The sequence below is a fragment of the Aulonocara sp. 'chitande type north' Nkhata Bay genome, linkage group LG16, assembly GCF_057382095.1.
Source record: "Aulonocara sp. 'chitande type north' Nkhata Bay isolate Kocher_YH1m ecotype deep benthic linkage group LG16, A_spYH_male_GT1.1, whole genome shotgun sequence".
Classification (NCBI taxonomy): Eukaryota; Metazoa; Chordata; class Actinopteri; order Cichliformes; family Cichlidae; genus Aulonocara; species Aulonocara sp. 'chitande type north' Nkhata Bay.
Window position 1 is genome coordinate 25,837,914 of NC_141359.1, and position 24,318 is coordinate 25,862,231.

The 24,318-nt window shown below is 40.7% G+C and overlaps 1 protein-coding gene across 3 annotated transcripts in view; it reads right to left on the reverse strand.

Moving 5' to 3' along the window:
* LOC147311662 (protein TANC1-like) overlaps positions 1–24,318 on the reverse strand; it is a 112,932-nt gene that overhangs the window by 64,416 nt on the left and 24,198 nt on the right. For 2 of the 3 annotated variants that reach the window (XM_086267222.1, XM_086267221.1), the window contains exons 3-4: positions 15,818–16,024; positions 4,006–4,110 (exon numbers count right to left, since the gene is read on the reverse strand). In XM_086267222.1, coding sequence (XP_086123348.1) covers positions 4,006–4,110; positions 15,818–16,024 — 312 coding nt within the window. Of the gene's footprint in view, positions 1–4,005; positions 4,111–4,236; positions 4,256–15,817; positions 16,025–24,318 lie in introns of those variants that run through there. The other variant, XM_086267224.1, reaches the window with a different exon arrangement.

Sequence of the window (24,318 nt, forward strand, 5' to 3'; positions counted from 1 at the left end):
AGTGCCATGCGAGATGACTCCTGAGTAGGTCAAAAGCATGTTTCCTTTCTTAGCCTGCAGCCCATCCTGCTCAGCCACAATGCAGAGCATGAAAAATGACAACGCTTTGAGCCCGACCCAAAAGACGAACAAGTGAAGTAACCATGCAACACAGGGACAAAACTCACGCTGCATTAAAAACTGTCAAAAGAAAATTACATTCAACTTTTTTGAAAATCAGCCTCAGCAGCACTAAAGACTTGTCTCTGTCTACAGATGTGGACGTGGTTCTGGACACTCAGGACAGGCGTCCTTCAGTAAAAGCCCCTCTTCAGAGCTCCCACTTTATTTGTGCTGTAAATGACACACAGTCTTCATCCTGCAAAACTCCATTATTCCAGCAGTCTCTCAACAATGTGATGCTGACCTTGTTATTAAAGCAATGAAGTTGTCTCATGCTGCTTCAACAGTTTACTCTGTCTGAAGTAGAGGACAACACAAGCTGAAAGATGCTCTGTTTTAAAAAAAAAAAAAAAAAAAAAAGCAATAGTGGGTAATGTCCTTGTCACATGTGACCCATGGTGCATATGCATGATTCTGTCCACATGGGAGAAAGTATTCAAAAGACTGTAAGTGAGCCTCACTCTGCTGCATCTGGGCTATCAGAATTAGCCACCATTAGTGCCTGATTATGCACGATTAGGTGATGAGCTGTTATATTCTTATAATTTCTCAGCTATAACATTTTTTTAACCTGCCAACTACGGCTGCGAGAAGAACCCGATGGAAAGTTTCTTCTTTCCTATCAGCTGATTGTCTGCAGTATTTACTGAATAATTGTGCGCAGAACAAATAAAGGGAAGAAGTAAGTAGATGTCTGACCTTAAAACGGACTGGTTATTTCTTCAGCTGAAAAACATTTATATATAAAAAAAAAAAAAAAAATCACTCTCAGAGAACAGAATAAGACAGAAATGCCTTAAATGCCTGGGAGCTTTTATACCAACAGTTGTATGTGGTGCAATAAAAATAAACTACATACGACTGGGCAGTGTCCTAGAAGCAGTCATTTCTAATTTGTCAGAAACTGACCAGATCTCTATCATCTCTATCACTGGGAGCAGACCCAAAAAATAACATAATGCAAAATTTAGTTAAATTATCGGATAGTTGTAACTCATTTCTTGCAGTAAAATGATTCTATACATGTATATCTAGTAGCAAAAAGATAGTTTGGAGGCCTGCACATGTACATCTGCCACATGCATGAGATAACAGCTTCAGTACAGAAAGCCCTATCACAGTTTTTCATCTGTTATTGCATCACAGATGTTTTTTTAATGGTTAAAATGTGTATTTTTGTCATTAATATGCATTTCAATTAAATTAAAATCAAAACCGGGTCCTAAAAACAACAAACTCTTGAAAGTCTTCAACCCATTATTCAGTACTTGTATTGAGTATATTATCTGTGCTGCAGAAAACAACTACATTTTTTTAATGTTAATGGGCTTATTCCCTAAGTGTCAAATGCTTACCAGGGTGTATATAATATACAGACAACTTAAAAAAAAATAAGGCTTTAAAAAGTTCAGCATATTTCTGATTCGTTTTAAGACAGCAGAGCAATATCAGTTTTACAACTACGCAAATGAATCCCAATAAGCCAATAAACAAAATGTCCAACTTCCTTATCTAATCCTAGCATTATGCTATAGTTTCACTCCACAAGCATCACATCCACTTCTGAGAGAACTCTATTACGAGATATTACAAACACATTAAAGCTCAGCATCTGGAATGAGGGGCAACCTCTGGAGCTGAAAAGCTGTGGAAGAGAAAGAAAGTGTAGTTCCTCTAGCACTGCTTCAAATGAGAGTCAATTCCTATAGACCCCATTTCTTTACACCAGTTTTGTCCTCTGTGGATGACTTTGATAAGTTCAAGAACTGCAAGAACACATCCATCTTTAATACTGTTTATGGTTTGGAAGCATCAAAAGGTTCATCTCGTCTCATCGATGTGCCGAAAGGATGTACTTTGAGTCTCTGGTGCCCGCTTCTGGCATTCATACCTTCCTCAGCTCTTCTTGCCCCTGCCACTAACAGGAACACCCAATCTAATCTGATGCTGCCACCTTCATGCTTAACCACACGGAAGGTATTTGTCTGCTGATGAACAGTGCCCGATGGGGTGTTGATTGTGGATTATGTTCGGCAGGCAGTGCTCAGAGTTCTCCGTAACGATTTCAGTGTCTGTTTTGTCAGACAGGAGAATCTTTCTCCTCGTGCTCTCAGAGTCTTTTAAATGCCATTTGACAAGCTCCAAATAGGCTGTCATGCCTTTGCTCAAAGTGCAGCTGCTCTACAATAAAGGCCTTATTGATGAAATGCGGCTAAGACGGTCATCCTTTCCCCCCTCGATCTCTGCAGAGGACTGCTGAAGCTCTGTGGGTTTTGCCAAATGACCTGAAGAAGACCCTTCACGCTCAGTGTCCAAGACTGGTGGGAGAGCCCGTTCAAGGAAGCATCCAGATGGCGCCAAACTTCGTCCTTTTTAAAACATATTGAGATTCACTGCGCTCCTGGAAACATGCAGATCTCTGGAAGAAGTTTTCTCACAGTGGTCCACAGACATACTTAGACTTTATTAAAGGTTTTTGTTCTTGCATGAACTGAAGTGTGGGGTGTTCATATACACATGTGCACCTTTAAGCTGTGGCCAGGAAATCTACAGCCAAGATCTAAACACACTTATGAATAACTGAAGATAAAAGGAAGGACATGACCATAATTTTGACAATCACAACAAAGGGCCTTAATGCTTTTACGAAAAATCGATTTTACTGTTTAATTTTTTAAGTTACTGAATGGTTATTAAGAAGAAAAAGGCAAACTTCCACATCTACAACATAAAGTGTGCTAAAATAAATGCCATATTATTCTCCCATGAAACTGAAGACGAGTCCATACTAAACACACAAGTCCTTTCTGTGATCTGAAGTAGTTTAACATCACCTCCCCTTGAGCATTTTTTTTTCACTGCATCATTAAGCAATGAAGAGGGAAGAGGGTAAGATTAGATAAGGAGGCGTGGGGAATAGTGGAAAGGTGTTGAGAAAAGAAATAGGGTGTTGATTTTGGAACGGCATTTGCATTTGTGCTCAAAAACATTGGTTTAGGACTTATCCAGTAATATATTTCTGCTCAGTCACACAAGCAAGGACTCTCTTTTGTAATTAGTAAATAAAAGTAACGGTACGGAAACTGACGAGGTCATATTTATTTACTGTCTGCTATCTGCTGGTAGCCTACTCTGAGCTCTATGTTAGTTGAACGTCAGACACACCCTCGTGCCTTAGTATGCGACAGTCAGCTGTGCCGAGTTACTAAATTCTATGTACGTTATGTGAGCCATGCATAACAATAGAGCGCTCTTTGTGCATTGCCTTTTGCTAAAGATTACACATCTTACATCTCCACTTAAGCCTATGGGAGGAATTTGAGCCCAGTCTTCTCTACTGGAAATCTAAACTGAGCACTTAGGGGAACATTACCCCTAAACACAAACACAACGCCCAACAAAAGTGAGAATAGGCAGTAATAACGCTGAAAGCACATCTCACAAACATGTGGAAGCACAAGAATTTTCATGTATAGTTCCTGAGAAATGAAAGCCCCTGTCCCCATTATACCCCGAAATCCGCAAATCCAGCGCTTTGCTCAGACAACATGTCCCCACAAACTGGAAAACTGACTCCTCTGTAATCTAAACACACAGTTTAGAATAAACACGGCACTACCGAGTGTTTGCACGGGGCTCACATGTACTGTGTACTTAAACTGAGTCATCAGTAACTGATGCTACCCTTAAATAACAAAGCCCTGCTCTTAAAAGCCACTGACAACAATGAGGACCCCAGGCAATGACATGCATAATTTTCTCTTACGGCAGTTTTTAAGTGCACTTTTCCCCTCAACCCCAGCAAAAACAGCCATTTAGAAAATTTGCAAAAGTAAAACTCACCATTGTGGGACGACTCCTTGTTATCGGTCGCTTTCCTCCGAGCTGACACGATGGCATCAGAAGGCACGCGAGGGCTCTCTACATATTTGGGCTTCCTAACTGGACCTGCCAGCACGAACAGAAGATACAGGGAGAATGAGAGAGTGAGAGAGCGCGTGCATCCGACAGAGAGAGAGAGAGAGGGAAAGAAATGCAGAAGAGACCGAGGGAAAACAGAGAGAGAGTTCTCACAGGATTAATATGTTCCAGATGGCACTGGAGATGAGAGGTAGTGGTGTCTTAGTTGGACAGGCTTAGCTGCACTCCGTAGCTTACATAAAACTCACTCACACACTCTCAGACAGCTCCCTGCGTTGATAGCAGCTCTGGTCTGTCTGACAACTCAGAATGCTGTCTGCATTGCTGGAGACTCTCGGTAAAAAAGCGGCTAGCTGGCTCTGGGAATGTAAACTACAGCAGGAAACCACAACAATTAGCCTCTAAGTGAACTAAAGATCCTTGCTCAAGCGCACACGTGCATTGTTGGAAATGCAAGAGAAGAAAATTGCCAAACAGACAAAGCATCCCCCCCCCATTATTTTATCTGAAAGTGTGTCCTTCTATTGTGGCAACAATAGTTGCATCTTTTGGTTAGATTGACCGCAAAGTGTCCAACTCTGATGATGTATCTGGGACAATGGAACAGCCCTTAGAGGAACGTCATTGTGAGCACAAGGCGATGACTTTGGCTAGCTGCACTGTTCCCTGCACTCACACCATGACAGTACTCTGACCCCATTTCCCATAAAAGGTAAGACAATGTGTGAAATGCAAAGAACTAAATTATTAGAATATTTAATGTAACAATTTTAAATGTTGCACACCACTGGCATACCCATCCTCATAGATGCGCAGCTGCTTGTGCAACATTTATACTTTTGCACAAAAAAAAAAAAAAAAAAACGATATCCAGTAAAAGCTGCCGTTTAACCAGCCCTGCTGGGAATAAACATGCAGTTTGGTGGAGCAGCACTGCAGCAAAGGCCTACTGATCTTTCCTAAAAGTGCCAATTCACTGGTTAAAACACATTTTTAAGTTCTCTACTTGGAACTCACATTTTACCGAGACTTAAGAGCAGATCAAAAATGTAACCACAAAAAAAAAAATAAAAAAAAAATCTGAAAACAGGAGGTGACTGTGTTATTTAGATCTGTAAATCCATAAAACAGCATGCCCCGACTCTTTGCAACTACTTTGGCCTTGACCTCCTGCAAGTAAAACCTCCTCCTCCTCCAGGCTCTTATCAGATAACTGTATGTGTAACCCCAGTCATAACATAGAGAACAGACAGGAGATCAGAGACTGCGATTTCCACATTACCACATTCAGTCACTCCCAACCCCAAACAATTCCTGTGAATCAAATGGAGCAATTTATAAAACCGCTTCTGCTTGATGCACAGTGCCATCTATGGATATGCAACTTGAAATGCATAGTGGAAAAATGGTGGCTTTTGATACCTCGCATGAGCTTCTGTATGTACAATCTGGGTGTTCTCGTCTGTCACTAGAAGTGACTAGAAGAACTCAAAGTAAAAGCCCAAAACCAAATGGAGCGTCCATTCAGAGAAGCTGCGCAGAAGCTGTCCCATGTAGCAAAGAAACTGTTTTAAAGGTGATGATGATTTTTCTTTTAAAAGCACTATAATCTAAGGATTGGCATTCAAACGCAATGGGATGTTACAGATTTGTGCAGACAGATGGGTTAAAGCCTGAAGGGACTGGGTTAGTGAAGCATTTACAAAAGCGATCAAAGTCAGCCTGTTATTTGGGAGACACAGCCAAAGAGTATCCTGAAAACCTCCATTCATCTGCAGATGGTCAGGCACAACCTATTACCCGGGAGTCACATGGCTCCAATTAAAACGGGACTACAGGGACGGAGAGCGTTGTATGCGAGACACACACTTAGTTCAGGTAAATAACTTGGATGAAAAGTGAACTGGCTAATATGTTCCACTGACTGTATTTCATATAAAACAACAAGGGGCATAGTTTGAGTAATCTAAACCATATGTTCAAGTTCAGATTCAGTTTACAAAGAGGAGCACAGGATCCACACGAGAAATGACAAACATGTGGCTGCCCATCATGGATAATTTTAGGCCACATCTAAGGGCTGATAATGCAGAGAAATGGTAAAAGGTCTTCCGGCATGACTCACATTTTTGAGCATCAGACAAGGCACAGAAGAATTTCCTCTCGGTTCAAAATCTCATCTCAAGATTTAACAGGTTTCCATTAACGCTCCGCACTGATAAAGAAGCAATTGCCATTTATAACAGGCGTGAGAAGGTCACAGAAATTGAGCCCTTTGATATATGACCTCATGAAGGACAACAAGAGAAAGGCAAAAATGAGTTGCACTCTGACTTGCATCAATTTCAAAGGGTATATGATTAATCACAAATGTAAATTTATTAATTGTAAAAAGAAACTGACAGGAAATCATAACAAGGGAGGATGTGATGATTTTTTCCAGGGAGCGATATCGCCGAGCTATCAACTACGCTATATCTCCACATCACATCTCAGAGCTAGACACAACAAATCCAGAACACCTCATGAACCCTGGACAAAAGGAAGCCATCTCATTCCGATGCCCTCGGAAAACAGCAGGGAAAACCAGCAGACTGGTGCAAAAGGAGGCTGCAACTAAGGGAGAGAAAAAAGAAACTGGAGTGGTGTGGAAAGTAGCATGTGGCCAACAGCACCCAAATATAACTATGTATAAAACAGAAGCAGGATGACAACATTTGACCTTCATTCCTTTCAAATCTTGTTAAAAGTGCTTTTTCTTTGTATCTCGGTTGATTATTATGACATTGACACAAAGGCATTCCTGCTTAAAACCATGATAGTCCTACACATTACAAAAAGAAAGAAATAAATCTGATCCATTAGGATATGGACTACACAAGACCTCTGAGGGTACCTGGTAATATCTCACACTAATACTTTCTTTGACTCCATGAAGTTACAGGTGATTCAGTCTACAACCAGTGAACAAAGCTCTTAACAACAAGAACCTCCACAACAGGTTCATCTGCACAATAAGACACATACTTCTATTAACTGTTTTTAAAACTGTGTATCCAAGTACAAAGTACGTGGTTATTGAGGTATTTGCATCTTACAAAAGCCTTATTTGATTAGAAGAAGAGAACGAGCTTGCCTGCGTCTCCTTTTGATGAATGTGAGCCCACGCACATGAACAGTCCTTTTTTAAAACTTCTATAAAACTAGCACAGAAACTAAGGAAATTTGTTTCTGGCCAATAAATGTTATACCGTTGGCCTTTTTATTTCGCCTCAATGGTGCCACATTTGTAAAGAAAATGACTTTGTGGGTTGAGCAGCATAGTTGAGTTTGTGCTAATGAAAAACTTGCTAAATCTTCTCTGTCAGTGCCAAACATCTCATTCTGCTGTTGGTGCCATTTATTTGTTTGGATGATTGAAGTCTGAAAAAAATAATCTGAAGAATACATTTAACAATTTATTCATTGAACAAATACGACCACACTGACCACATTTCCCTACTTCAAGCTTATTTGTTGACTGGCAAACATGTTATGTCGGTTTAATTTGCTATATTAGATAAATTGCCAGGCCAGGTTTAGCTCACCCTCAACAGGGGCGTAATTTCCAGGGGGGGTTCAGTTCGAACTGAAGAAGCTTCCTGAAGAAGCTTCTCGGATGAGAGGTGAAACGTTTTCAAGCAACTTAAAGAAGACCAGACGCCTTTCTTTCCAAGCTCCTTAGACTACGATGACCTGGATGACTGAGAACCTTCACAGACATAAATGAATGTTAAACAAGTAGGGAAAAGCAAGTATACAGACTGCAGTCTGTGAGTGCAGAGCACCCACTGGTTGGTATTCACTATCAGACACAGGAATCCATAACCAGCAAGCTATCAGTCAGCAGGCGCATGCACACATTTATACACATACCAGCCTGTCAAATACCTATCACCAACAACTTACAATGTCCAGTCAACACCACTGAAAGGGAGGATTGTTCATAGCTAGGAAGTGATCAAGAAGCTTTCCCAGCATTCTTCAAGATGGACTCTGACTTCTTCACATTTCAACTTCTCAATGAGACAGTGTGTCTTCTTTGTGCAGCCGAGGAGAATGAACTCAGTCCCACAACGTTCGTCTTTATGCTCCAAATGTGACGACGAGCTCAACTCAAAAGCGAAAACGAATATATGCTGGCAAGATGATGCTAGATGGTATTCTGAATTCTGCATGTTTACTCCATGTCTAATGCACCCAGTCTTTTATAATATAGTCTTTTTAATATTCGTACCAAAATCTCAACCAACAAAGCTGATAGAGTATTAGAAGCATTTTGCTTTAGGAACTGAAATCACAAACTTGTGATTCCTTTTTCTTTTAGCAGTCAGAAATATTAGTCCTCTCTGGTTAATATGATTTTTGTATTGTACTACACAACTGCATGTTTAATCATCACCACTCTCAGATATCCTGTTTCACAAAGTGATTTTAAATATGCATTAACTGGAATTTATGCCTCTGTGCTAAATCTACACCACAAACTAGAGCCTAACTGATATACTGGCCGATATTAGTCGAATTTATGTCGGACTATGTCAAATTTTTAAATTTTATTTTATTTTTTTAAAGAATCGATATTCATCTTAACAGCGTCGTAATCAATTCATCAGTGCGGCATGCAACAACTGGTTGTTGTGCCATTTAGTGCCATCAGTTCTTCCTTTGCATGTCCATCTACTTTTATCTGTTAAGAGTGGATCGACTTGAACAGACACTCTACTGCCAACTAGTGTTCTGGAGCCATATCTGTAGTGGAACAGTGGCATAAAAGGCAATCTATTATAATACACGACGACATCTTGCACACATCTCAGCACTACTGAGCAGCAGAGGAAGCTATGACAGTTTATCCAGCACTGGTTTCTGGGGCAGTAGGTGAGTTGAGATTTCACTGCAGATGAAAGAAAGAGGAGACCGCATGTGATAAGAAGCTAAACCTGTGGTGTAGTCAAGTGCAGTCAGGTGGAGGACTGGATAGCGCTTCTCATAGCGTGCTCATCAGAAGAACATTTCAAAGGATCCCTGTAGCCTCACAAGGTCTTTTACAGCTCAGCTCTCGGAAAGGCATCAATATTCCCCCAGGGCTGTCTGGTAACTGTCAAAACCCCAGAGTTGACTTCAGGAGAGCTCACCTCAAAAGGGCTACAGCTGGCTTTGAAGAGAGTTTCTACCCTCTTGACAGAAGACTGATATATCAAACCTGTACTCGCCTTCATGTTTCCTTTAATATTATTTGTGTTAAGCTGAAAATAATGTGAAAACTGTTTCAAAATAATCCGCAGCTGTATAACTGCAAACAACAGCCTTCTGTTAGACAAGGTGGTTTTAGCTAAACCAGAAACAACTTGAACATCTTGTTAATGACTGCTTCCTATCAATGAGGCTTTGCGAAAACGTGCAAATCTATGTAGACATCCTGAAGTGTTTTACAAAATTACCATTACCTAATGTCTGCGGTATTTGAGATCTTTCTGGAAAAGACGTTAAAGATAATCTTCAGAACATTTTTATGTGGCCTGTAGAGCTATTATCGCTTACAGCCAGAGCTAAAGTTATGGGACCAACCAAAACAGGAACAAAAAATACACACTGCACAATGACTCAAACGGTTAGCCACCACTCAGAGACAGCAGCCTGGATGCTGTTGATGCACAGCTACTGCCACAAAATAGAAATAAAGAGGAGATAAGCAACAACGAGGCCAAGGGATCAGACCACTAGCAATGAAGTCATCAGTTTACACAAACACACACCCACCTACACACACACACACGCAACATGACGAGGTCTGGCAAGCCAAAAGCTACTGTTCCTCAGTAGAGAAAGAGAAAACAAAGGAGTCTAAGCAGGAATGGTATCAGCAAGGTGACCTTCGCACATGGATGTTAGAAAATAACGAGTCTCCAAGCTTTTCTAGGTAGAGAGATTATGCCAAATACATGTCATACTCTCTGGCGGTGATTTGCAGGCCTGCTCAGCTAATCAATAAATTAATCATCCCTTAAGCCCCCAAAAGGCAACGTTCCATCAGAACAGTTAACCTATTTTGATACACGCGAGAGCCTACCAGAGAACAATCCCCATGGGACCACAGTGCATATTTGGCAATTAAAATGATCCACTGCCCATAAAAGCAATACAATAATGCGAATAGCTGTTTTATGAGCCAGTGCAGGCTGACAAAGAGGTAAAGCATGGATCTACCTACAGGAAGGTCACACAGCTACCGCACGTACAACAAGAGCGTCCATATCAACTCAGCCTCAATCATTCCTCAGCCTCTCAGTGGAAATCATGGGGACCAAAATATTTCAGCCGCTATTTATGATTTTTCAAACACTTCCTGTGACCAACACTGAGATGCTGCAAGCTGCTGCATATGCAACAAGGGTGCAGGGGTTTCCCCCGTAACTCAATCAGCAGCCCATTAGGATTTTTAATCCAAAAATGGGACAATAACCTTCTATAACCAGAGGAGGTCACTGTGGAGATACCCAGGAGAATGTCACGAGGTGGGGCACAAAGAATTTATAACTACTAAAACAAAAACAAACAAAAAACTCCCCCGAAAACCCAAGAACAAAATTGAACCCAATTTTCTATCTCAACCAGCATGTTAAAAAAATAAAACTGAAAAGAAGACAGTCGTGTAGCACAAGAGGGATACAGGCAAGACAGGTACATTCAAAAGAGCGTAATCACCTCACGGGCCTGCGAGTGGCTCTTTAAACACACAGTAAAGTCTAGGTGCTGTACAACACATGTCAGAGCGCTGTGTTTCATGGCTAAGCTCTGGGCTTAGCTGATCAAAGCCGTGCCACTCAACGCCACCAGACTTTGCGGCTCAGGCATCCGTCACACTCCTAATTAACTCAATGTTTCTCTGTTGTCCCCTGTGAAGTTTTCATGAAAAGAACAACCACTTAGCTGGGGCCTTCCAAACTGCAGTAGATTATCCAATGTGTCAGGAAATGAAGGCCAGCCACAAAATGCTTTCTGAATCTGTGAAACCACTTCCCCTGCCCGTGCAGCGCTGATGTGCAGCACGGGAGGGAGACCAAACAGATGTGCGAAAAAATGCACTTAAGGATTTACTGCATGTATAAATGAATGCGGTGTACCTGAACTAGCTGACAGGAGTAGTTTCACACCACTAAAAAAAGAAAAAAAAAAAAAAAACATTAAAAATTAATCAACTGCTTTTCTCCACTATTGGCAAGTTATTGTTTTGTAGAGAAATGTCTCTCAGAGGAAAGCAGAAGATCTTTGATGGAGCATATTAAGCAACTAAGCCTTGCTATCAGACACACCATGTATGTATCAATAAAATTAGATATACTGGCCCTTTTCAGTCTTCTAATAGGTAACATCGCTGGATTAATCAATCAGTTAAATGGCAGCGTTGTGTATTCAGATATAGGTCATACATATGGGAAATATTCCTCGTGACCTCAATCAAACAATCCCACAGTGATAGAAAAAGGAAGAATAAATGGGGACATTTTGCATCAAGTCAACTATGTAAAGGGACCTAATATAACAGGTCGGGCTTTATTATATTTAACATGGCACTTATATGTTGATAGCCATTTAAAGCTCTTTTATGTAGTTATAGGAACATGTCCTTATGCCCTTTTAGTAAATCGATCAGAAAACATGAAACTAGAGCAGGGCGATATGGCCAAAAATATTTATCACGATATATATTTGAAAATTTGCGATAACGATATAACTGACGCGAGACAAAATACAACTCCACAACATTACTAGCGCAAAAAGACAACCTTCCATTTATTTTCACTTAAACAAGAAGCTGGTTTTTATGTACATTAAAGCTTTATAAAAATGTAACAGTGCAAATGCAAATTCCTTGCTGAAAGTTTAACCAAAAGGCATTTCCAGTAGAAATGGGCTGACATATCCTGAGCATAACCATGTATAATATCCACTGAAGTTAAAAAGAGGTGCTTTGCAACATTAAACTGCAGTGTGCAGTACGTATTTTTTGGACCATAAGGTGCACGGGATTATATGGCACATTAAGCGAAACAAAGCAGTCAGATAAATCAAACTTTATTAAACTCATTCTTCTTGCTTCCTCCACTTCTGTACCATTGATTCATTAATGTTGAATTCTCTGGCAGCGGCTCTATTCCCATGTTGCTGCAGTATATTAATGACTAACCTCGTATTGTGGATGGATTATCTCAGTTGTTCTCCTGACTGAAGTTTGGTCCGTTTACAGCATCCTGCCATGCGATTGCATTTGTCTCTAACCATGAAGAACCTTCACGTTCACTTTTATAAGTGGAAAAGTGTTAGTGTTCGTCCTTCAGCTTCACTGTTTATGTTATGCTAACATAGCTGTGTCGCTAGCGATCACGTAGCACATCATTATATACCAGCTAGCCCAACTTCAGTAACCCTGCAAACGTCACTGCTGTTTAGTTTCCTGTCTTCATTTATGTTGGAAGTGATAGCAGAGCTGTACGTTTGATTTTTTTCAGAAATCTCTCAGTCAGAACATGCAATATCATGCTTAGGTAACTAGCGAAACTAGCGAGCTAACTTCCGCTAGCTTCCTGCTAACTTCTAACTCCGTTAAATGTAATAACTTTTGTTTTCATGGATGCCTGGAAGTTAAACTTTATAGTTACACCTGGTAAAGCAGCAATGCTGATCGTTTTATTAAAGATGAAAGAATTTAGACAGTTTTTAACTCTAAGTGATGCTGCAGTGTTGTTTGACCTGAAGTATACGGAGTTTAGGACCCAGATTACTCCCAGATTTAAGAGCATCTTAGTCCGACAAATATGACAATAACAACGGCTGCTTGCATGTTCTGCAAAAAAATGTGCTTTGTTGTGTATCTGACGGACAAACACCAAACCAGTTCCACATCACGGAAGTTGCACCATTTTTACAAACCAATTCTGGTTCATCAGTTTCACTCAACAATCGGCCATGTGCGTATGAAAACAAAGGCACTGCGCATGCGCGTTTTACTCCCATTCTATCGCGATATTTCATTTTCCTATCGTTGCCTAACATTATACCGGTATTACCGTGAACGGTATAATATGGCCCAGCCCTACATGAAACTGCAATTTTTTAAAAGGGGAGATCAAATGTGTTGGCTCACCTGTCTGAAGCAACATTGTTTTCTATTACATCTAATCAATCTCGTCTCTACACACTGAATAATCCATGTTATATGAAATCACTACCGTTGTGCCACATGAATAAAAGCAACTCTCTCTGTTTAGAGAAGCTTCGTGGATTGTTTCTATTACTTTCTGATGAGGAAAAAATGAATATCTAGCTTCAAAACGAAGATTATAGCCATTACAAGCCGATCTATGACATGTGAACTATCAAAGTTTGTATATAATAAGCAGTTTATTCTGTAAGAGATGTTAAGCTGCAGGAAATATTACACACTACAAATGAAGTTCAACACAGTCAGGCTTTCTTTGCCTTTCTTTGTCAAGCTAGCTTGAAAAAACCTAAACCCCAGTTGGAGATAATAGGGATCACAACGGTGGTTAGCTACTTTTTTCAGTCAAGCCAGGCTTTGTGTTCCAGTGCTTTGCACTCTCATATAAAAATAGGTGTTTCTCAGGTCATGTGATTCTTCCTCTGCTCAAAACGATCCCTATGAGTGTCCCTTACTTAAATGAGAGAAGTTATAACTTGGTGATAAAAATATGTAAATAACACAAAAAATACAACAGTAAAAAGCAACAGTTTTACAGATAAGACAAAAGACTAATGCTACAGAAAATTGTTACTTTTGGGAGTATTAAAATAAGCATTTTGATCCAAGTGAACAATTTTATCACTGAGTGCTGCTGTTTTTTTTTCTAAGGTGACAGCTGTAAATTAGTAATCTCACTTTGCAGTACACCCCTCGCCTTCAAGAAACGTCTGTATATTGTATCTTGTAGTGAACTTGCAGGTCAAGCATACATTTCCAAAACACTGTTCCTTTGTTGTGAAGTGACTGATCTCCACATGTGTTTGCTGGATGAAAACATCCTCTGGCTCTGATTAAACAGGACCAGATGCTTGTAAACTTTATGTTTGTGTCAGAATTTACCAATAATTCATGCTTTGCTGTTACAAACATCTGCATACGGATTACTGTAACTCAGATGAACGCGTGCTAGTTTCAAGAGTGATCCGTACTAAATGAATATACACCTTGATGACTCAACAAAAAGGTAAATTCAGCATCATCGTCACAAAGCTGAAACCCTTCCTGCAGCGTGTTTAATAATTCTCGTCCATGGGTTTTCACAGTTATCTGCGAGGACAGTGGAGGAGAATTAACAGACCCTCCCCCAGCCCTCTCCTGCTGGTGGTCCTCCATAAAATCCTATCTTGTCCCTCCACTTTTTCCCCCTTTTTCATGCCTCAGAGCACCCCAAGAGGGAATATGCTTTTAATGAGTGTCCCCTTTCCCCTGTCCCCTGGGCCATTTTCTCCTTCACAAACCCAGCCTCATAGCTCTCTTCATCCCCTTGTGCTCATTCATTTCAAGCACTCATTGCAAATCCTGAGTCATCCGAGGAAAATGAACACATTTAACTTGAGTGGCAGCTAAACAAACAAAACTCTACTTCGCAGGGCATTTGTGTTTTTTAAACAAGAAAGCACATTTGCAATTGTTTTCAGTTTCCACTGAACATCTGCATAATGCACTGCATCGCGGTCTCAGGATTATTTCAGTACTGGGATTTGGGAGAATTGCAGAAAATGTGCATAACAGTGAAAAATGCTACAGCAAACAGGATTTCCTAAGAAATGCAAAGAAATACGATGCGATCTTCAACCCTTAAAACTGCAGTTATTCAATTATTTTTTTCACAGAGACATTCACAACCTACAAACTTCCTATCACCTCATCTTTACACTAAATAGATCAAAGCTGTAACCACTCTAAACAATGGCTTGATAGCCCACAGATGAGTGCCACATGTGAGTGGGGACCACAATGGCCACTTAAAGGATTTCTCTCCCTTTTGCAAAGTCTCCAAAATACAAAGACTCAGGTTAAAACGAGTTCCGCCACAATTAGGTATTCCTGGCTTTGAAGCTCTCCACAACCGCTGACAAAGATGCCCTCAACGCAATGGACAGAAGCAGCTTTGGAGGATTTAGATCAAATGTAAACACACACCTATTATCAGCCAGCAAAGTGTAAACACACAGTGAAGTCGCAGGAGGCCTCCTCTTCGACACAAGGCGATCAAATACAAGGGTGAAGTGGAAAAAACAACTCTCTGTAAACAGACTGCGCCCACAGAGTAACTGCTGGGATCCAGAGTGGTCCAGCTATCATTACTTTCGATACAGTGTGACCTAGTTTTACAAGAATGACAAAGCTCACAATTTCTATATTTTGAGATAAATATGTTAAAATCTGTACTAGCACTCCTGGATGGCTGTCAGCAGTTATGCAAAGGAACCTGACGTGTGATCTATTTTAAGTGACTGGATGGGTTTTCAAAAAATAGAAAGACTAAAAATAACCAAATTCACTCAACTTGGGAACATTAAAGGTTACAACAGATCTGAAAAAATATTCATAATATGAAAAATGGCAAGCATCATGCAGTTAACTTTTAGGAAAGAGAATTAGACGGTAGAGGGGGAAAAGCAAGCACTGAATTTAATCAAGCAGTACCTGGTGATCGCTTGTTACTGCGCAAGGGCATCATGTAGGACTGCCGAGGCAGCAGAGGTGAGGAGGGGAGCGACATGGACACTCCCTTGGCAAGGCTTAACCTGAAAACTTCATCCTGTGCATTAGGGAGACCACTGCCAGGCCCCTGGGGCTGGGGGTTTCCTTCAGTCGGGAATCTTCTTTGGACACTATGGCTATGAACGTCACCTGTTGAGGAGAACCACAACCTTGTTACTGCGTTTACAAAGCACGACCACTTCTGCATGCCATGAAACAGAAAGAAGGACTTGATCTAGGCAAAGTCTGATATTTTCATAACCCTTTTCAATATTCGTCAAGCCTAATCAGCACAAATCTTAATCTTGAGTGGGATGGACCAGTGAAACTGCCCTTTTTGTCAGTGTAAAGAGGATTTGCTGCACATTTCACCCCTGATAAACCTTCATATAAGAAAAAGCAGAGCACTTTCAATTGTACCTTTCAGTTTTTCTGCATGACAAAGACTATAGTAAATGGAGGAAATCTGTCAGCACGATTAAACTGTAAACATAAATGTGTAAAATTACCGCTGGCTTGTTGCCCAGACTGCCTGTAACTATTAAACAAAGATTTGGTTAATTAACAGAAAGTGCTCGGTTTTTGTTTTTAAACTTTGGTTTAGTACGCACAGCCATGGGGGACGTCTGTATCAATAAGAAAAGTTGAAAAAGAAATACAGTTAAAAAGCTCAAATTTATGCCTTGCCTCAAGTTTTTCAAAGGGAGGCAGGACTGGACTCTTTGCTGGACCGATTCTGGCCCCTGAGCCTTATGTTTGACACTCCCAACATAGACCCACTGACTTTAGGCTTACCATATTTTCTTACTCTGCTAGTGTCTTTTGGATTTTTGTGTAGGAAAAGATCTGAAGCTTTGAGGGCTACTAAACAACCAATGTATTGCAATATGACTCTGATCGCCGACTATTAGCTGTGTTTACCAACTGGTTTGCTTCATCTTGTCTCACTAATTCACATTTTCTGAGCTTGGGTGGCTTTATTCAGAACCACAGGTTTCTGTGGTTGACCACATGTAGATGTAGTCGTTTTTGTTTTAAACTATACACATAATTAAATTAACGGTCATTAAACAAATCTGGCAAAACCTTGCTCTTAGATCTGAAAAAATGCTGAATCCACTGAATATTCAATATGTCTGAACTTTTGATCTTCTTAAATTCGTCTGATTAAACTATACAGCTTCAATATACCCCCGTTTTACTGCTAAAACATTAAACACCCTTATTTAATTTATTTTGGGCCAGTGAAAAGGTGTCTTGCCATTAGAAAGTACATGTCTCCTGGGTTTTAAAGACTCAACTTTGCAAAATTTTACAAGGACAGCTCAATAAATGTATTTTTTATAGTTCTAGTTATAATTTGCTATTTTAAAAAAGTATCTTAGAATGAAAAAAATAAACCCTTAGTGTACACTTTAGATTAAAAAATAGACCTTGGGGCTGACACAAATGAAATCATGTACCAAAACCTTCCTGACTCTGAATGCCAGAAATGAAAAACCTCAGAGGAAACCTTGGCAACCTTTCCTGCAGCAGAAAGCAGTTTGGTTCCCACAGGATGGCATTTTTGAATGTCAAAAAGACATACAGCTATCAGGTAAAAAAAAAAAAAAAATCCTTCAGCTTTTGACAAGAAAAGCAAAAGTCCCTTTTTTAAAATCATGACCACACAATTTTGTGTCTGGGCAATCATTGTACTGTTGTGCAACCTTGTTACACAGGCAAGTACCACAGGTTTGAATAGAAAAATGTTCTGGTCTCTCACTGATATTTTTTGAAATTAAAATATTGAACATGAATGAGGTTTCAAAGACTCAAAAACAGTTAGAAATTACATCAAAGGAATGGAAATGCAATGCCAAAAAAAACGCCTAAAACATGGTCATTAAAAAGCTTTCATGACCAAGTCGGCTGTCAGCCTTTCACTAAATTTTACTGTCACTTGTAAACAGACCAATAACATGCTAATGGATATTTCATAACAACAACAAAAAACCCTCCCTTGGAACTCAAGGAAACCTGAAAGACACATGTAGCATGGATGGGCAAACACTGCGAGACTGAAGTGCACGTCCAAGCTTCCACAACCATCGTGCAGTGTTCCTTCCCGATGAGATCTGCATCCAAGCCAGCACCCTGGAATGTGCTTTACCCCAGGAAGCTGAGCAGTGTAGCCCACCCTCGAGCCCTCTCTTTGACAACCACCACATCTGCTAATCAATAGGCACAGCCTCCAGCCTACAAGCAACACTTAAGAGTCATGTCAGTTGAGATATCCCAACAACCTGCAGAGGCTTCGGCATCTCAGGGCTAAAATAATTCACATTTTTTCCCTGGAACTGTAAAACTCAACTATCTCACAGGCCTCTGGCAAGGATACAGAATGCACAAAACATATGGTAAATGGCCTGTATTTGTATAGCGCTTTTCTAGTCCCTAAGGACCCCAAAGCGCTTTACACAACCTGTCATCCACCCATTCACACACACATTCACACACTGGTGATGGCAAGCTACAATGTAGCCACAGCCACCCTGGGGCGCACTGACAGAGGCGAGGCTGCCGGACACTGGCGCCACCGGGCCCTCTGACCACCACCAGTAGGCAACGGGTGAAGTGTCTTGCCCAAGGACACAACGACCAAGACTGTCCAAGCCGGGGCTCGAACCGGCAACCTTCCGATTACAAGGCGAACTCCCAACTCTTGAGCCACGATCGCCCCATATCAAACAGTCCAAGAAAAATATACGTACAGTTACAGCCTTTCAGAAAATGTGCTGGTTAGAATCCTGATAATTCTCTCTCCACTGACAAACAACATCCCCACTAATAGTAAGTTTTGCTGAACTTGGCCCCAGTTTTCTCTTACAGTCAAGAAATTTCTGGGGTCCATTCAGGTCATAGTAAGGACTGAAGGAGAAATAGCTGTGAAAAAAATGACTGCAGAAATTTGGAGACATTAAGGAAAAGAGTGAAAACTGTTGGTTTTCAGTAAAAGGACATCACCGATAAGTCTCTCACAAGGTTGCTGGAACGACAAACAAGGATGTCTGGTAGAGGTGGGGGGAAAAAAGTCAAAACAGACCTGGATGCCTGAAAAACAAGGTCATATAATATATATTTAAACCAGGGATCATGGGCCTGTTAGAATTTCTCACGACCATGGTACAGATGAGAACATTACGTTAGTGGTGCAAACACAGTTGCGTGTCATTGACCACAGAGTAGAGATAATAGACAATTCACTAACTGTCTGTTGTTTGCAGGTATTTTAGGTATTTTGTGGGAAAAAGCTTGTGACTTCAAGAGTTTCATTTCCAGCTCTTTATCTGTACTGTTATCTTTTTCTCTCTGCAAGACTATAACACTGATGAATTCGGAGCTGGGAAAACAACAAGCCTTTATTATTTTTCATGTTTATTCTGAAAACAAGTGTTGCGTCCCTCGTCTTGCTGAGATCCTTTCATTTTGCCACTCAGCTAATTACAGTGTGTTTGTTGCCCACCACCCAAACCAGCTATGTCAGCTGAGTGTCTCTGACCTAAGACTATAAAACGTTTAAAACTGGAAACTGTTGTTTTTAGGCCGACAGTTGTACTAAATCACAATGGGCACAAACAGGGGAATAAAGGCTAAAGAAAATGACTATATTTCAAGCTGTGGTAACAAAAAAAATGAAAAACTCTGCTCTCAAAAGGTTTTAGTGCATTACGCATTTCATTGTAGTTCATCTTTGTTTTAAAATATCCAGCCTTGTCAGACACTTTTTACTTAACCCACAGAGCTTCAGTTAACGTGTCGCAGCCTCGTTCATGTGTTTCTAGCAGCTTCATAAACCAAACCTGACAAGACTGAGACTTCAAGGAGGTAAAACTGGCTTTTTTACTCTTACCAGAGACCATGTGCCTGCACAGGTGGGCCTTCATAGGTGCAAAAGCTAAACTGCTCTCTGATGACCAATATTAAAAACACGATCCTCGTTGAAAATATATGACTGTACATGTTATGCTGCCTCTAATCTTGATGAAAGTGCATTGTGCACACTTTTCTGTTTCCCTTTAAAACAAAATATCACAATTTAAAATTGATCTCAAAGGTATCAAAGCAGTTCACAGAGGCACAAAAGCACAAACTCACTGGCTGTTTAGTTCAGCTTGCAGATTATTAACACCTGCAGCTGCTGTTTGTGCGCTCAGGGTCTCTCCACAATCCCGTTCAGTGGGGTGTGACGTTTGGCTGTGAGCTTCAACTCTCCATGTGGCTGCCAAGCAACACTCCCAGGGCGTGCACCCAGGGGTCTCCGTCCTAGTCTGTGCATTGTCTGCACCCATAAGACTTTACTGATAGTTTTTCAATTGAAGTAGATTTTGAAAAAATAAACTCACACGTAGGCCTAGATATTTCCTTACCTATCAAAACACAGTAATACTGTGCATCATACACAAAAACTGTTTCCCACAATCTCTACCATGACTTTGCTCAGTACCTCAGTAAGAGTTTGATCCCTAAATGGAAAAAAACAAGTCTTGCTTCAGTGAAAACCAATCCTGCATGGAAAGACCAATCTAGGCACAGCGCCGGCTAATAGCAATGTAATCTATTTTGCAGATTTAAAGTTGCCCACTCATCATTGCCACAAATTAATATGTATGAATTTATCAACCTCAAGATAATACCCAACTAGCAATACAGATCATACGTCAGTACACCGAACGAAATAGTAACTGCCGTTGTGGTGAACCACAGTAATGTCAATTAGCTTCGGTTAAGTTTTCAAGTCTTCAGTAAATTAGTGCTGACTCCTGTCTGTAGCCTGAGGTTTGAAGAAATCACAGAAGACTCAATTGCGAGAGGGGAAACTACTATTAGCAACCCATGTCTCTCTTTGGGGATATGAGTTCCGCTGGTCTGCTGGGCTAATCAGAAACAGGGACCCATTTACTCCACGCCTCTGCCTTACCAGAGGGGACAAAAAGCAGTCTTGTTTTTTAAAGGGCTCCTAAACAAAGAAGAATGCCAGAGACAGGAAGCAGAAAGGCCGCAATGACACCTCTGCATGCCTGCAGACATGGAAAAAAACCTGTGAATGATTCAAAGGTCACCCAGTGAAGGCCAGGACCTGTCGTTACCTTGACCTGAGTGGGACCCACTGCACGCACACTGACAGAGACGCTTTAAAGGGTCCTTAGGGGAGTGTGTTTGTGCATATAACTGTGACTGTGGGTTATGCAAACAGAGATGAGACGATGCAAGGAAGCTAAGTTGATTTCTCCCCAGTGGGGAGCATTTAACACAAACCATATGACAAGCCTTGCATTTCTATTGCTAATCCTACATCAATTAATTACCCCAGTGCACCTGGGGTTAAGGCACCGACCATGTCCACCACATACATGACCACAGAGCTATCGTTTATTGTCTTTCCTCATAAAAATCTTCAACTTCAACTTGACTGTTAAAGCATAAGATGTGTTTTAAAAAAGCCCCTATGTGAGCAATCAGAAGATTTTAATGTGAAACTACTTTTCATAACATTTGCATTCTCCTGTGCAGCCAATTGCATAACGTCTAGAAAAGCTTAGGGTTGCAGTGCATGTAATAAAACTTTACTTTTTAAATAATAATGAAAGAACTATCATTTCTGATTCTGCGCTGGTTAATGATAACTGCAGCAGGGCAAGGCACACGCCCGCCCCCATTTAGACGGAAGCACTATTCCAACAAAGTCCGCTCCTGGTTACGCAGTAAAAGCTGCCAGCAGGTCGTGGCCGATACAGATTTCAGCCATAATGCATGTTAAAGAGATTATGACAAAGTTGTAATTTTGGTAGTTGGTTCTGAAAACAAGAAGCGCCACATAAAAGCGTGTCATCCCAGTGCTGGTGGATAAGCAGCAGCGTGTCATGGCGACTGCGCTGCCATCTGAGCGATACCAAGTAACGCAGGAGGACACAAGGACAGAAACTCGCCAGTGCTATTTCAGTTACTTTCCAAAACCCTGGTTGGGGCAAGGCCTGCAATTTCAACCCCTGCTGTGGTTCAAGAAATCAGCCCTTTCTAATTATACCATGCTGGCCCAGGATGATGTAAAAATGATTACAGTCTCTTGCACGTTCTTTCGTCCTCATCAAAGTGAAGGTCCAGAGCCCACGAGGACATGCCCAACCCATAAAAACAGTTCAATATTATTTCAAGATACTGATTTAGATAAATATACATTAGCATACAAATCAATTATTTGACCAGGTCAAACTATGACAACCTTTAATGCTTATTCCAACAAATGTTCCAACTGGCTGACTCGTAAGTTTGCAAGAATGCCATAAAGAAGGAAAAACTATCATTTTCATTAAAACTTCATAAAAGGAAACTCTTAAAACGGAATAAATACTGATATGAGTATGGGTTAAAAGTTTAAAAGTATTTTAATTATGCATGTGGATCATTTAGGCCTTCGTGTTTCTTTCTGATGCAAACTGATTACATTATATAGTCATGCACAAAGGCTAGTATGCAAAGTGATTATCCACACCAAAGTCGTATCACTACAACTTCAAATTAATACTCCCCCCCCCCCCCTCATGTGTCCTATCTCATTTCCACTTCTACCTTTCTGTTTACACTGCTGACTCATTTGTAATTACCTGAAGTGAGTCTGTGTAGTGCATTTCTCCTTTTAAATCTGTGCAAACAAATCGGATCCGTCACTCCTTGTGAGCAAATGCATTTGCCATGTGAAAGACACAGGCCTTTTGCATTGTCCTACAAAGGTATACTGCTTATGTAGCTTATTTGCCTCTACTCTGTACTATCCAGTAGTTCACTTCACTGTTAAACAGGGTAACAAAGTGCTAACACCCTTTCTCTAACACCAAATTAAAAGTATGCCCAAACATATCAGGACAGGATAATGACATTTCCACACCAGTCGCTTCAAATTTTCACAGCAACCTTGTCACCATTCACAGACAATGAACTAGATTAAACCCTAATGAAGGGAGGGATGCATACTGACTCATTGGCTTGTGATACCATGTGATGGCTGACACATTTCTCAGTGAACAGTTCTTATACTATATATGCTACACACAAAAAAACAATTTACCAAAGAAACAGTATTGTCTCTATTAATTTATCAACTTGCCTGCCCCAAAAATCTAAAGTTTAAGGTGCAAACTATGATATAAGTCAATGCAGTATGTTGCGATAACAAGCCACGATACGTTTTTCTCCCCCCTCTGCACACACATACTGTACAAAACTACAAACTCAGTCAAGTATCAGCTTCTCGCCAGTTAATCTTAAGCCCTACACACAAAATGAAGAAAGACTATAATTAATGCAGATTCTTTCAGTCAGCACACAAAGCACGATGACCATGGAACAATCCACCAAAGAAGAGAATTCTTTCGCTAGACTGAGTGCCAATGTGGATTTACTGTGTACTTCCGAGACCAAGGTGACAGTCTCACAAAAGCTGTCATGGTTAACACACAGAAACCCGCAGAGAGGAGAGAGACAGACAGACAATAAAGAATACAGAGTGGGGGGAGGGTCCTCAGTACGAGTCATCTATAGTGACGCAGGACAAATTGGATGTAATATGTTAATAAGACGCAAAGCTTTCTGGTTTCCAATACCAAAAAAAAAAAAAAAATTACTTGTTGCGGCAAAGTAATGCAACCAATCTGGGAAACACTGAGGAGGCATCATTGCTTTCCCCATGAGGCCCTTCTCATTTCAGACCACTTTACTCAGTCAGTGGTAGCCATAGAAACGGTCAAAATACTGTACAAGGCAGCCTGAGAAAAGGCTGTAAAACATAGACTGATAAAGTGATAAATAATAAATCCCACCGACTTGTTAGCTCTCTTGCTATGGCTTTTTTGTTTCGGCTTTTCCAATTTCAGCCCAGGTTCATTCCTGAAATAGTGTCATGTGTGACATCTTGGCAGGATTTTTCCCATTTCAATGACTTCCTGTTTGCTACAATTAAAGTAAGGCACTAACATCCTCCCCACGGCCATGCCGCAAGATTTTAATTTTGCCTGCAACCATCAAATTTCATGAAGTTTTCAAACTCTCTAGAGATATTCTTCTCTTACTTGTTTTCACAGGATTACTTATCTATCCGTGCGGTCCCTGAGGAGAATCTTTAGTTTTAGCTTTTTAGAAACAGGAAAGCTTTGCTTTAAATGCATATGTACTTGGTAATTAGGTGCTTTATGCAATGTTAAGATGCTGCAGGCAAAGTAAGACTGCAAAGGGTTTTGGAGCTAGAAACACTAAGAGTGTGCGATTCGCTCTCTTTCCTCTGAAACACAGCCCTGCAGTAGCCCGAGCTCTGGAATGCCTTCCCCACTGGCCCCTGGGGAAGTGTGACTGAAAGGGAGGAGTATGTGTGGGTCTTGGGGGGAAAGAGGAGGAGGAGGTGAAGGGTAGCA